The sequence below is a fragment of the Onychostruthus taczanowskii genome, unplaced genomic scaffold (assembly GCF_017590055.1).
Source record: "Onychostruthus taczanowskii isolate IOZ18803 unplaced genomic scaffold, ASM1759005v1 scaffold8, whole genome shotgun sequence".
Lineage (NCBI taxonomy): Eukaryota > Metazoa > Chordata > Aves > Passeriformes > Passeridae > Onychostruthus > Onychostruthus taczanowskii.
Genome location: NW_024505892.1, coordinates 7575969 through 7589187, shown reverse-complemented (window position 1 = coordinate 7589187; position 13219 = coordinate 7575969). Strand labels below are relative to the sequence as shown.

The 13219-nt window shown below is 37.5% G+C and overlaps 1 protein-coding gene across 7 annotated transcripts in view; it reads right to left on the bottom strand.

Moving 5' to 3' along the window:
* L3MBTL3 (L3MBTL histone methyl-lysine binding protein 3) overlaps positions 1–13219 on the bottom strand; it is a 76709-nt gene that overhangs the window by 38721 nt on the left and 24769 nt on the right. For all 7 annotated transcript variants that reach the window (XM_041423737.1, XM_041423739.1, XM_041423740.1 and 4 more), the window contains exons 5-11: positions 12372–12510; positions 11034–11118; positions 8791–8882; positions 6064–6168; positions 4583–4718; positions 1096–1187; positions 414–565 (exon numbers count right to left, since the gene is read on the bottom strand). In XM_041423737.1, the coding sequence (XP_041279671.1) occupies positions 414–565; positions 1096–1187; positions 4583–4718; positions 6064–6168; positions 8791–8882; positions 11034–11118; positions 12372–12510 (801 nt within the window). The remainder of the gene's footprint in view (positions 1–413; positions 566–1095; positions 1188–4582; positions 4719–6063; positions 6169–8790; positions 8883–11033; positions 11119–12371; positions 12511–13219) is intronic.

Sequence of the window (13219 nt, the reverse complement as noted above, 5' to 3'; positions counted from 1 at the left end):
TTTTGCCACTATCCTGATGCTTTATAGAACATGACTACAGTTCATCCAATTTACAGTTACAAGTAAAACTAACTCCAAGTACACTTAGTCTCATTATCATGGTGTATCTTCTCCACTGAAGAGATCAGCCTCAGAGATAATACGTAATTGACATCAATCCACAACTCCAGATGCAGCAGCACACACAAACACTCATTTAGCACAACCTCAGCATTTTTTACGTGCAACTTGACATGGGAAAATTAATTCCTCCAATCTGCCACTGAGACCTACTTTGGTGTCCATACTTAAAAATCCAGCAAAAGTTGGTATGGTAACTGTATCACCAGTCTGGAAAGTAACACAGAAAACAGCACTTAAAGCCAACACATTTCTGATACATCTCACTAGGATACAAAACAAAAACATCATACCAGTAGTCATAACTCTCATCCCAGTTGTCAAAATGAACCAGAAAACGATTGTCCACCATGTCTGTTACCGTGGCAACACAAATGAAAGTCGGGTTCTTCTTGTCTACAGCTTCCAGCTTCATCCCCACTCGAAATCCCGATGGAATCACTGTCTACATAGAGGAAGACATTTAACTGAAGATAAATACTATAAATCCAGAAATCTCCCCATTGTTCACAATCAATATATTCATGCCATTTTCAAATTTCCCAATTAACTGTCCCAACAGAGTGGCAGCAGCCTAATTAGCTGACATGGGAGATGCTCAGCACAGAGACTTGCAGTTTATGAAAGCAAAAAAGTCCTAAACATGCTGCTAAAATGAAATTTGTTAGTTTTAGCTGTCTTAGATACTCTCTCTGAAAGACCATTTTTGTTCCACAAGATTACAGTGCAAGACACAGTACAAATAACAAATCTTTAATTTAAGAATGCAACAGAAGTTTAAACAGATAAGTAGAAGAGTAATGAACTGCAGAGGTTAGCTGTGCAGTGGAGAATGTTAGAATGTTATTCATTTTGCTGCAAACACTTTTGTTTTAAATTTCAGACTCAAGTCTGCCATCACTGAAATGTGCTATGAGTCTGTACCACACACGAGCATGGTCACAACTACACCATGAGTAACAAGTGAGTACTTACTGCATTCTGGTTTTCAAACAGTGATTTAGGAGCAGCTTGAGCCTTACATGCCTTTAAGTAGGAGGGCCAGCTGAATTCTTCCTCCTTATATCCTAAATGGGGGTTGTAAAAGAAGGGCAAGAAATTATGGGCACGAGACACACGTATCAGTAAGAGACCAATTTCATACTTTTATCTTCTTCCCTTTGAATGAGTATGTCCAAGAAGCACAGGCTAAAAGTCACCTCTTTGTCTCTCGCCAAGAAAGCCTCATCTTACCACCACCTGTCTGCCTCACAGGTACCACTAACTGCACTTGTTGGCTCTGTGTGTGTGCCAGTGAGACCAACAAAGGGCTCTCCAGTAGCTTTTCAGTCTGTTGCTTTTACTTCGGAATCAGAAGAAGACCTAAAGATCTCAAAGTTCTTCCCACTATGCCAGTCAGTCCAAGAAAAAAAACAAACCCTCCTCCTCCAGATTTCACAATATTACAACATCAGGCTATCACTAATACAGCATCATCACTACTACCTTTAAAAAAACCCCCCTAGGTTATATCAAAACAGTGGCTTACACTACCAATGCCTCAGGACCCCTTCTCAATTTACAGTATAAACTGTCCCCTGCAAGGGCATTGTACATTTTTTATTCAGTGTATACAACACTAGAAAAGAAATCTGTATTTCTGTTAATGTTTTGTTTCTTAGGGGAAAAAAGTTACAACTAATTCTTAATATACTGAACTGCATAAAATAATCTTCAAAATACCATTTATAGTTCTAATCTAAAAAACAATGGTAGGAGTTAGAAGCAAATAGATTTCCTCCTTCATTTTTCTATTATGTAGCAGTTGCAGAAACATCTCTTTTAGTCAATATGCTACAACTTAGTAAAGTAAGACCAAAACCACAACAAATTTCAGTGAGTGTCTGCCTTTACTGAAATGTGTCACCTCTAAACTACTTGAAGCATTACTCAAATATGCCAGAGACAACTGCTTTGTTTAACCTTTTCATATTATAACCTTCTCATATTATCCCAGGAACCGCAAGTTCCAAACCCTTCACGTTCTCTGCGTAGGGCTTTCTCACTTTTCATTTTAATTTGTAGTCAACATAAATTAACCTACAAGTCCAAACAAAAATACTTTCCTTATCCTCCAGTTGTCTGTTGTCTTGATACACTACAGCTGTAGATCATTTGAAACCATTTTTAAAGCAATACAGTATTTAGGCTTTTCATTTTCGCTTTGTAATTCTAGAGAGTATTCAAACTTAAGTCCAAGCTCACAGCAGACAATAAAAAACTCCCACCTACTGCATGAGTGAAGGGATCAGTTACTGGGACTAGGACAAAGCCCATGGAAAAAAAAATTGGTTTTATTAGACTGTGAAACAGTTTCTGGGCAGTGTGGGTCTTCCTGCCACCAAATGAGAAAGGGAGATCTTAAGCTCCTAACTCATCTCTCATAACAAGACCAAAGGTCAATTTGATTTATTCACTGCAAATATAGATCAGTCAATATAATTTTTGCATGCATATATATACATGTACAACCATTCTCACTGCACATTTTGCCTGTGTGAGATAAAAAGCGGCCTCTTCCACACAAAATGAATAGAGTCCTGACCACCATCTTTTTTAATTTCTGTGAAATCTAGTTCAATTTGGCTCTTAGCTCTCCTACACCTGCTGGAAGGCCAGCAGCAGCTGCCTGTTGCCCCTGCTGCTGTGGGGGTGGGAGACATCCCATCACAAGACCTGTCCTGCCCAGCAGCACTAAGAGTTACCCACCCTTTCCATTCTAATAAACACGGATAGAAATACATTCCAGAAAACATCTACAATAATATTCTTCCTGTCTCATGTCCCTCACTTCTCACCCCCTGCCCCCCACAAGTCAGACCACCAGGTTCCAAATTGCTTAGGGTTTACACCATGAAGGTCATAAATTTGTATTTTAGCTGGAAAATTAAAGGCTACTAACACAAATCTTTGAGTGCTTCTCTGGGGTGCTATTTTACATAAATACTGTGTCTTATGTCATAACTTTCATTTGTTTTAGCATCTGCAAAATTTGCAATGGGCACTACAGAAATCATTATTAAAATGTCATAACACAGCAAAATACAACCAATCTGTCCATTCCAATTAAAACAGAATCTAAAAATGGCATATTATCCTTCCCCTTGGAAAAGCAGAACCCCACCAAATTCTTCCAGGGGCAATCATTCTCCGTTAACAAGAGCTTTCTAAACCAGGCATGTAGGATGTAAAAGGTGACAAATTCTTGTCACAGATACAAAACTTACTAAGCACACTGTAATAACATCAGGAAGGCTGTAACTGGGAACTACCCATTTGCCACACACAAGTTATTACATCAGTAGAAGCTAACCTTCTAAGAAATTCTTATTTATGTTCAAGGAATTGCTATTTCTACACAGCCAGTTATACAGAACTGTGTCCCAAAGAAAGTAGAACCCTGTAGCCAGAGTGGAGCTTGCAGAGCACTCAGAAGAGCAGCTCATGCCTCTCAAGGCTCACATAAAGAAATGCCATCCTCTCACACACTGGCAGGCCCCCTGCCCCTACACTTCCAGTGGCTTTACTGTCACTTTTCCACAGCCAAGCCCTTACACCTACAGTTTTATAATTCTCTGCATCCTCTTGAATCTGTGCACTTCCAGCCCTTCTAAATCACATTATACTACCCTCACTGTGTCTGCCAAAATGGCACATTCATTTATTTCTCACTTTTCAGACTTCAGGACTTGCTCCCTTCACCCCACATACTCCCTCTATATTCCAAAAGGACCACATTTATCTATTTTTCATAGTACAGTTCAGTGCAGATTCCCTCCAATTGCCAAAAGAAGTTACAAAATGTGAAATGGAAGTAAATTATGCAAGTAAATTACACACATTTCAATACCTGTATACCATTTACATAATCCATGTACAAATTATACTTTCAGCCTTGCAATCTTACCTTGTTTTCTCCCTATTGATCTGCTCATTCCTCTTTTTGTCTCTATTTCAGACTTAGTCTTTGTGGAAATAGCACAGTCTTTATTAGTCTGTACCAACATTTGTACAATAACAGTGATCACTATCCAGTAGCAAAAATGTCCTAAGACCTTCCACTAAAGGATCCTCAGCTGCCTGTGAGACCTCAGTTTAAGCATATGTGTCACCAGTATGCTGCCATTTTCCTTGCAATAAGCTGGGGTCTAGGTTTTCTGTTCAGTATTTTTTTTCCTAATGCCTTATGGATGACTCTCATGGCCCATTTTGCTTTCTTTTTTTCTCTGAATTTCCACTGAATAAAAGGGGCAAGCTTTCAAACTTGAAATTTTAGGCAAGATATGTATTTAATTTGCCATTTTCAAATACTCTTGACTAAACAAACTAAACCATTTCTGACAAAAAAAAAATATTCCAGCATTACACAGGTACTCTCAATCTCAGAACTGTGTAAGAAACAGAAATTTAAACTAAGCAATACCTTTAGGTGGATGAAGCTTGTGACCTGTTTTTTCACACCATCCAACAGGATGAATGTCTGAAGAATCAGCATTCACCCAGAAATCATAACAATCTGGGTATCCATCAAAATGTAGTCTTACTCTGTAGCCACAAACCTAAAAGCAAGAATTGACAACACACAACACTAAGACCTTTGCCCTACACATAACCACTTCCATTCAATATTATGTATAACAACTGTATGTTTTCAGTCAGCTTTTTACTTCTGCCCAATCCAGCACTGGATTAATAAATTCATTTGGTAACAGGGAGAGAATTAAAAGGCAAAGCTATTCTCAGTCTCAGTGCCTCCTCTTCTGGTCAAAAGAATTTAACTAAAAGCTGGCTATTGCCAGTAGTGCTCAAAAACTTGACAATGGTTCAACCCAGCATCAAAGTAAAACATAAGCCCTACAGAAGAGCGTGAATACATCTGATACAACCAAGGACAAAGTGCAGATAATGAGGTTCTCAAGCTATCCTGATTAACTGGTATGCAAGGGAGCAGCGAACAATAAGTATGTTCAAAAGGCTCTCCAGAGAGATACTGAAAACTGTTTAAGTAAAGATGAGAAGTCAGTAGTGGTATTCCCCAAAACTTCATTATTCCATGAAGTAATAAGTCAACCACTGAGAGGAGGAGAAAAACAGGACACAATACTGTCTCTGTAGGGAAGTTCTCCTCATCTCCCTGAGTGCCAAATGCCACAAATTTACTGCAGGCATCAGTGAAAATCTCAACATCAACCCTATTTTAAATTCAATTTGTACTCTAACATAACTTCCAGTTTCCCCATTTTAATTCACAAATGAAATCCAAAAACCCATTAAAACTACGTAAAAATTAAAGTAAGGTATGTTTAAAAGATATTCAAAATATGCCTGAGAAGCAGACTCTCTATTGAAAGCTAAGAAGCTGTTCATCAGAAAAACTATTTCATGAACCACAGCAAAAAGAAAAACCTCGGTATATATTTTACGTTAACTTCCACAGGTTGCTAATACAGGCAGTTTCTTTGTCCATCAGCGTAAAAAACTTTTAGCACAACAGCAACATGAGAAACTTTTAGGTATTTGTATCAGTGAATGGAGCAACTGCAAATACTATCAAACTTCTATAAAACTGCAGTATATCAGTTGCCATGTTTATTTTCTATTTATTTTTCCTTTTAAATACAAACAACAGGATTACAGATAAAACCACATACCATCCAACTAGTCTAATACTGTTTTCTGTAGTCTGTACTGTTTTCTGCATACGTTAAATATATGTATTGCTGCATTGACACTGGATATATTCTTTACATGTCTATCAGGCAGGAATAATACAACATTATTAATTTAAAAACCATCTTCCTACATGTAGTTTCTGTCTGCCTGTTAGGTAAGAGTGAGGGTTTTCAGCTGCTGCTGCTTCATTTCAGTCTCTGCTATAAACCAGCGCTGTGGTTGCTTGCTCACCTCAGCCACTGTGAGAACACAGTAGATCGACTGGTGCTCAGGATCCACACCCTCCAGTTTCATCCCTACCTTGAATCCATTCTTGTTGTATGGGAAAGACTGATACTGCAATAGAAAAGAGCAGTTTCAATACTTCTGAGAGTACACCAGAGAAAGACACAATATCTTTATAAGGAATAGAATAATCATTATTTATTATTCATGTTTCTGAAGGAACTAATAAATCACTTTAAGTTTCACATTTTCAAAATGTGGAGAGGAAAAGAGAAATTTATGATTGTTTGAAAAACACAATGACTTGAAACTGAGAGTATATAAAAAAATTATGAAGAATTAGCAAAAGAGTCAAGGGAAAGATGACACCATTTTCTTCAACTTTTTTCACTAATTGCCAGTAAAGTATCTTAGCAATTTAATTATTTAATTTTCAGCCTGTACAGTGACACTTTCCTGGTGGTCATAATTCCTATAATAATCACAACAATGACTCTGTTTTGCCTTTTCGGTTCCACATCTCAGGCCATGAAAGATGAACTGAAAGGCAGAAATATTAAACACTCTGTATGCAGAGATGGCCTATTTGTTGTCCTTTATTTGCTGAGTCCAGACTATGTAGTCTTCCAGGAGAATTTCTACATCACAGGAACATAATGTAATGTTACATTCAATGTTACATTCAACGTTACATTCAATGTAATGTGATATAAGGGTATCACATTGTAATGTGATACCCTTATATCACATTACAATGAACCCAAAAGAGTATCTTTTAAAAAACAGTAAGTGAAAATGAGGCTAAGCAGGATGGCTCAACCACCTTTTCAATCAGTAGGCATCATCACCAACCATCATCATCCCTCTGTTAAAGAGGAAGAAAGGTAACAGATATTAAGGTTAAATTGGAGGAAAGATCAGAAAAATAAGTAAACAAAACTGAAGACAGTTTTCTAACCTGTTTTCCACAGGTTAGAAAATTCACAGTCAGTTTTATGTTACAGAAAAAAAAAAAAAACAGGAAAAACATTAATGTTCTCTTTCCCTTCTGTTTCTGTCTAGCTGACACACGCTCCCAAGTCAACTGCAGTACTCTGCAGTCAAAGGGAAGAGAAGGGTACCAAAGGAGATACTGAGAGAGGTATCACCTACTTTGAAGGATGGGAAACCTTGTGAGACACAGCTTGGAAATCACTCTAAGGTCTAAGGAAATAGCAAGGACCCTCCATCATCCTGACTATTCCTAACTAAGGGTAAGAAACAGCCCTGTGAAAAGTACTGCTTCTGAAATGGTAAAATAAAAAGAAAAAAGGAGTAATTCTCAAAATCCAAACACAAATCAAGGATTCATGATTGGTTGTGATGTTTGGTATGAGCTTTTTTTTTACCTTATCTGTTTATGCAGCTTGCTTGTTCATCTGTAAAATGCAGAAAAATTACCTGGCCAATTCTGAGTGTTATTAAAAATTCTCTTTCTGCTACAGGCTTTAAATGTTGCACACTAGATCAAGCACTACCCAGGGGCTAAAGGTTTAGAATGAAACTAGTAAATTAAGATGCACTGAATAAGAAAGGTACAATGTGGAGGAAACATTGCTTAACTCCACTTAAACTTTGCTTAACTGACTGCTTAAGATGTCAGTACTGTGTGCAGTGCCCTGCAAAGCCTTTGTACTGCCATAGCATTTCATGGGCCTTCAGACAGGCAGAGCAATGCTTTGTAAATCTACCTTCCCACTAGGACACTCTTTATCCTAGATTGTTTGCTTGCTAATTTTTGAGCCAGTATATAGCACTATCTTCACAACTGAAGATAGGGGACTGTTGTTCTTGCACCTACAAATCTATGGATTCTGTAAATGAAACCCTATTTCTTCACTTTTCTAACTCAATAGCAACTAAACTACCAATTAAAGACCAGCATCACACAGCATGTGTAAGCTGAAAGCTAATTCCCACAGGGAAGACTTAACAGCTGAAGTATGAAGGATACAGAAAGAAATGGATGCAAGAACAGACTAAACAGACTACAAGTAAGAAGAGAGTTTCCAAAAAAAAAGGAACATATAGCAGGAGTACAGCAGCTGAGACATGTTCACATGTTTCACCAGGTTTTGCAAGGGAAGATAACAGCACAGAAATCTTGTGGATTTGGATACAGAGCTCTCTTCCAAGCAAGAGAGGTGGCACTAATGAAAGCACTGAAATGACAAAGTATAGCAGGCAAAGGACATGCAGGACATGATGATGTGACATCCAATCAGATGACAGGCAAAAGGAGAACCAGACAAAGTAGTATCTGATGTAGTAACAAAATATAATGTCAGCAGAAGCTGAAGAAAAGACAGGTAATATAATCAAAGCAACAAGACAAAAGATGACCTTTGCACCACCTTTCTAAACATATTTAAAGAAAATTACATGGCATGAAAAAGTGTGGGTATGTATCACATTTTTTAGCTTCAGAGACTAGAAGGAATGGCTAGAACAGCAGATTTCGGGAGAGCATCTGCTTTCTGCAGTCTGATCTGACAGCACTCATCTACAACAGAATTCTCTGAAAAAACCAGAGAGAGATAATTGCTTTCCTAATTGCTGATGGACACAGCATTATTTTCATCATGCACATTTTCCAGAGAAAAGAATAACATCTCCAAATTATTTTTGTTTATTGATTTCCTAGGAATTTCATGACCTTAGGTGGTTGACTGACTTTAATTTCAAAGGTCATACCTCCTTAAAAAGCTTAGTAGGCACTGCAATGGCCTTTTCTTCCTCCAGATAGGATGCCCAACACCATGCTTGCCTTCCTTTAGAGGGTACAGCTATAAAGAAGCATAAAACAGGGAAATAATTCTGTAACTGTTAATATCTCAAGAAAAAAAATATCCACAACGCAAGTTCATAATATTCTTGAATGTACATTTTATGAAATGCACTTATGGTGCTGTTCAGAGCTTATTTCAGAAAAAGAAGTTCTGTAGCCTGAAAGACACCAGGAACACAAAGGTTCCTGGTTTGTCCAGAAACATTTCCAGCAGTACAAACCTTGATGAATAACAAGAAAAAGCTCCTTCAGGTGACAAGAACAACTTACAAAGTCTTGCTCCAATGCATTTTTCCACATTGCTCCTAAGAAGCATTAAGACATAAAATTTGCAAATGTGTAAAAAGATGAGTTCAAAACACAAAATAACTCAGTATTTTAAGGGGTTTCTTTTTCCCCCACGTCCTTCTTTAACTGGAAAGCATTTTCAAGTGGATACTGCTCATAGTAAGTTTTTTAAATCAGGATTGAAAGACCCTATTCTTTAACAGTATTCAGACTGTTTCTCATCTACTCCATCACTTTGTAGTTTGATGGTTTTGGGTAGAAAGGCAGTGATTTAACAGTATTTTATGCAAGTCTTCAGAACTGTCACCAGTGCTTTTTTTCCTCAGGATGTCATTAGCATATGACAGAAACCTCCAGTTTCAGGTTTGTTCACACAGCATGAACACTTGCACAGTAATTGCAGTATTGCTTACAGTCCATCTTAATAATGGCTACAGTCACACGGTTTTCAGGCCTTGAAAATAAGGCACTACCTGCACAATAGCAATAGCCAGCAACTTCAAGACCAGTTGGCCATGTATGTATCTACTTTCATACACCTCTACTCTGCTCTACTGATCTCCACCTAAAATGCCTCCTCTGCACAGCTTAGCATTTCAGACCATAAGCTCACGCTGTCAGAAGGATTCATTGCAGTCCACACCGTGATTCTGGCTTGATCCAGACTGTGGGCTACTCATAGGAAAAATAAATCCTTTAAGTAACAGGCTTAGCTTTTTTATGATTAAAACATGAGCCATAACAATTGTAATGCCAAACTCTCCTGAAGAAAGCTTACAATAATGTAACCAAAAGATAATAAATTTCAGAGTGATAGTAATCGCTCAACACTATTAGACCACATACATTTTATTTGGGATTTACCCAGTTTTTATCTATTCCATTAAAGAAATTAATTGTGCTTGGTTCTGAATACAGATTGGTCTTTGATACCAGTTTATACTTTCATACTGAGGTTTTCCCCAATAAAAATTTTTAAAAAAACCCAACAGAAGACATTTGTAAATCATTCTGTCAGTGGGCAGCAGTGATTTCCACAAAGCATCAGCTTTGTGCTTGTGTCTCACATGCTTCTTATCTCTTCAACCTTAGAAGCAACTGTAGAAACAACTCAGGAGTGATTCTGTCTTGGGAGGGGGATCTTTCATAACATTAATTGTTACATCTTCAATCAGTAGTTCATCTGCCTGGTGTACATCAGAGCTAACTGGAGATCTTTGTTGATTAGTGGCCTGGCAACCTCTGTTAATGTCTCCCCATCTACCATAAGAAGCACTCTGGAGGGCAAGATGTAGGTCTGTGGTTGGTGTACCACTGAGGTATAATAGCAGCTGATTCTTCCATTCTTCCTAAAACTATCTATCATACAAATAGCTTGAAAGAACAGCACTCATTTAAACTATGTTTTATTATGTTGCTTGATGCAGTATATGTCCCTTTGGATTGATTATAGCAATTATTCCTAAACAGTTCCATAAACGTGTCTGTTTCCAGCACATAATGAAGATGCAAAATTGATCCCCAAGGAAACAAAAGTAAACTTTCACTTCTGCTTGATACATGTCTTTCAGCATCTGGGAACTCAATGCAGCTGATTCACTTTAATACTGGCACTATTTAGAGGGTTGAAAAGGAAAAAACCTAAAATGCACATTAGTTGCATTTACACTCACCAGATCCTCCCCTATGATGTCTTAAAATTTAATTGCTGTAAATAACACTGTCACTGTCTTTTTACAGTAATGAAAAAAATTCAATAGGGAATACAAATTTTGTGAAACAATGCTAACAATTCACAATAAGATAAGGCTATTACCTAAAGAGTTGATGGTTGAGATTTTTGTTTCGTAATATAACTTACTTTGTTTCAAAACTGTTATCTCCCCTTTTCTTTTCCTCCTGGCTCTCTGAGAGACTCTCAAGATCCTTCCTTCAGGTTTGTCCTCCTAAATTAGAAAAAAAAACCAAAACAACAAAATACAGTAACCTCATTAGCTTAGAAGTCTAGTACGATAAAAGTTGAGATACTGAAGTTTAAACTGTGACTTCATTTAAATGGCTATTGACCCAGCTCTCTCCTACCTCAAACAAACGTGCAGATGTCTAATAGAAGCAAAGTGAGCTATCAGTGACAAATCACAGCAAACACAGTGAAAATGGCAGGCAGAAGGACTCTCACCACTTGGCACTCAGCCAGCCAGCGTTGCCTGACCCAGAGACAGATCATGAAGCCTTCAGCAGACCCCACTGAGACAGTGATGAATAACAGTATCTTTGGCATGTTCATGCTTCCAAAACAGTTTAAAAGAAAACCTCTCACAGTTTTACTCTGTTGTGTTTTTTTTTTAAATGTACAATTGCTTTAATAAATACAAAATGGCACTGTGATCCTTTCAATTTTTTTTACTGTTTTTGTATTAACAGTTTTGTGAGCATCTGAGCAGATGAGCAGAGTAAGTACTCATCTGGGAGACCAGCAAATTCCCTCCAGACAACTCTAGTGTCTTCATCCTTTTGACAATTCTGTAGCTGCAGAACTCTCCCCTTCTCCCTGAAAACTGTGCTACCCCCAGTAGTGTGACAGCTATTGGGAAGAAAACACATACTACAGAAAACAAGCATTATGGGAAGGTACTGTGGGGTAAGCTTTTTCTAAAATGAAGAATAACTACAAAAGGAAAAAAAACCAAAAGGTGCCCCAAAGCAAATTACACTGCAACACAAAAGTAAAACAAATTTTGGGCTATGATTTTTAAAGGCAAATTGCACTAAGAAAATCTAAAGTATTCCCTTCTTAACTGTAGCGTAGCTTTCTTTGTAAATAAATTATTGGTCTATAGTTATTTATTCATGTGAAGAATGACAAAGTAACAGGGTTGTTGGGAAACATGCACTCCTGTTTTTCCATGAAGACATGGCAAGTCAATGTTAGCATCATTTTTCCTTTAAATTCTTTTTGTTCTGTTATTTAAAAAGCAGGGAAAAGAGACCAAAACTAGCTTTTATCAATTCATTGTCAATAATTACAATTTACTGCTGAGGCATAATTAAATTGGCAAATGAAACAGCTACTTATTGTGGCTCTGACAGAGTGATGAAGCCTCTTTTCTTTGTGGACTGATGGAGCTACTGACATTGCAATACAAGGCAAAACTCCCACCCAAATACTTGCAGGAATGGGTTTATAATGCATACTAACAATTTCATCTGGATTCTCCTTCTTCTCCCCGTTATCCCGGGGCTCTTCTCTGAGAGGTACTTTTGCTTTTCTTTTCCGAATGCCTTTAGAATCATCTTCCCCATTGCATTCCATGCTGGGATTTTCCTCCTTTGGTTCTCTATCACAGAATGACACAAAGCCAACATTATTTCACTTCTCATATTCATAAAATGAGTAAAAAAGCAAGTAAGTGTGTGGGTCCCATAGTATTACACTGAATATATTCTTCGAAATACTACAGAAAATTAAGTCTGTCAAAAGAATTAATCTGAGAGACACACAATAGCAACTGTAAAAGGAAAGCTGTCAGCTTATGCTGAACAAGTTTTACATGTTTTAAACAGTGTGTCTTTTTTCATGTACCATCAAGTCTCCCGGAGAAGAAAACTGTGAAATGTTTAGGACTGCAGGGCAGTTTAGAGAGAGGAAGGCACAGGTAATTGTTAAGTCTCACAAATCCAGTTGGAGAAAGCTGGTATGCGACTGTACAAATTGCTAAACAAGAAATCAGAACAGAAAACTTTGAAGCAATTAGCTAAAATGAAGGAAATGTACAAAATCATAAATGTTTAAAACTGCCATAATCTAGCAATATGCAATACAAAATGGACACACTGACACAAACATGCTTTTATGATGAAATGAAATGCACTAACTGAAAAAAAGGAGCTGAGAAACTGCAGTATGCTCATGTTTTCACTCACTGTCAACTACAAAACAGCTCTTGCACTTAATTATAATTAACTTACCACCCCAACCATCTCATTACTGATTATCTTAATTCCAATGACTGAAACAGGGTGGGAGTCTGACACTGATTCATGCAT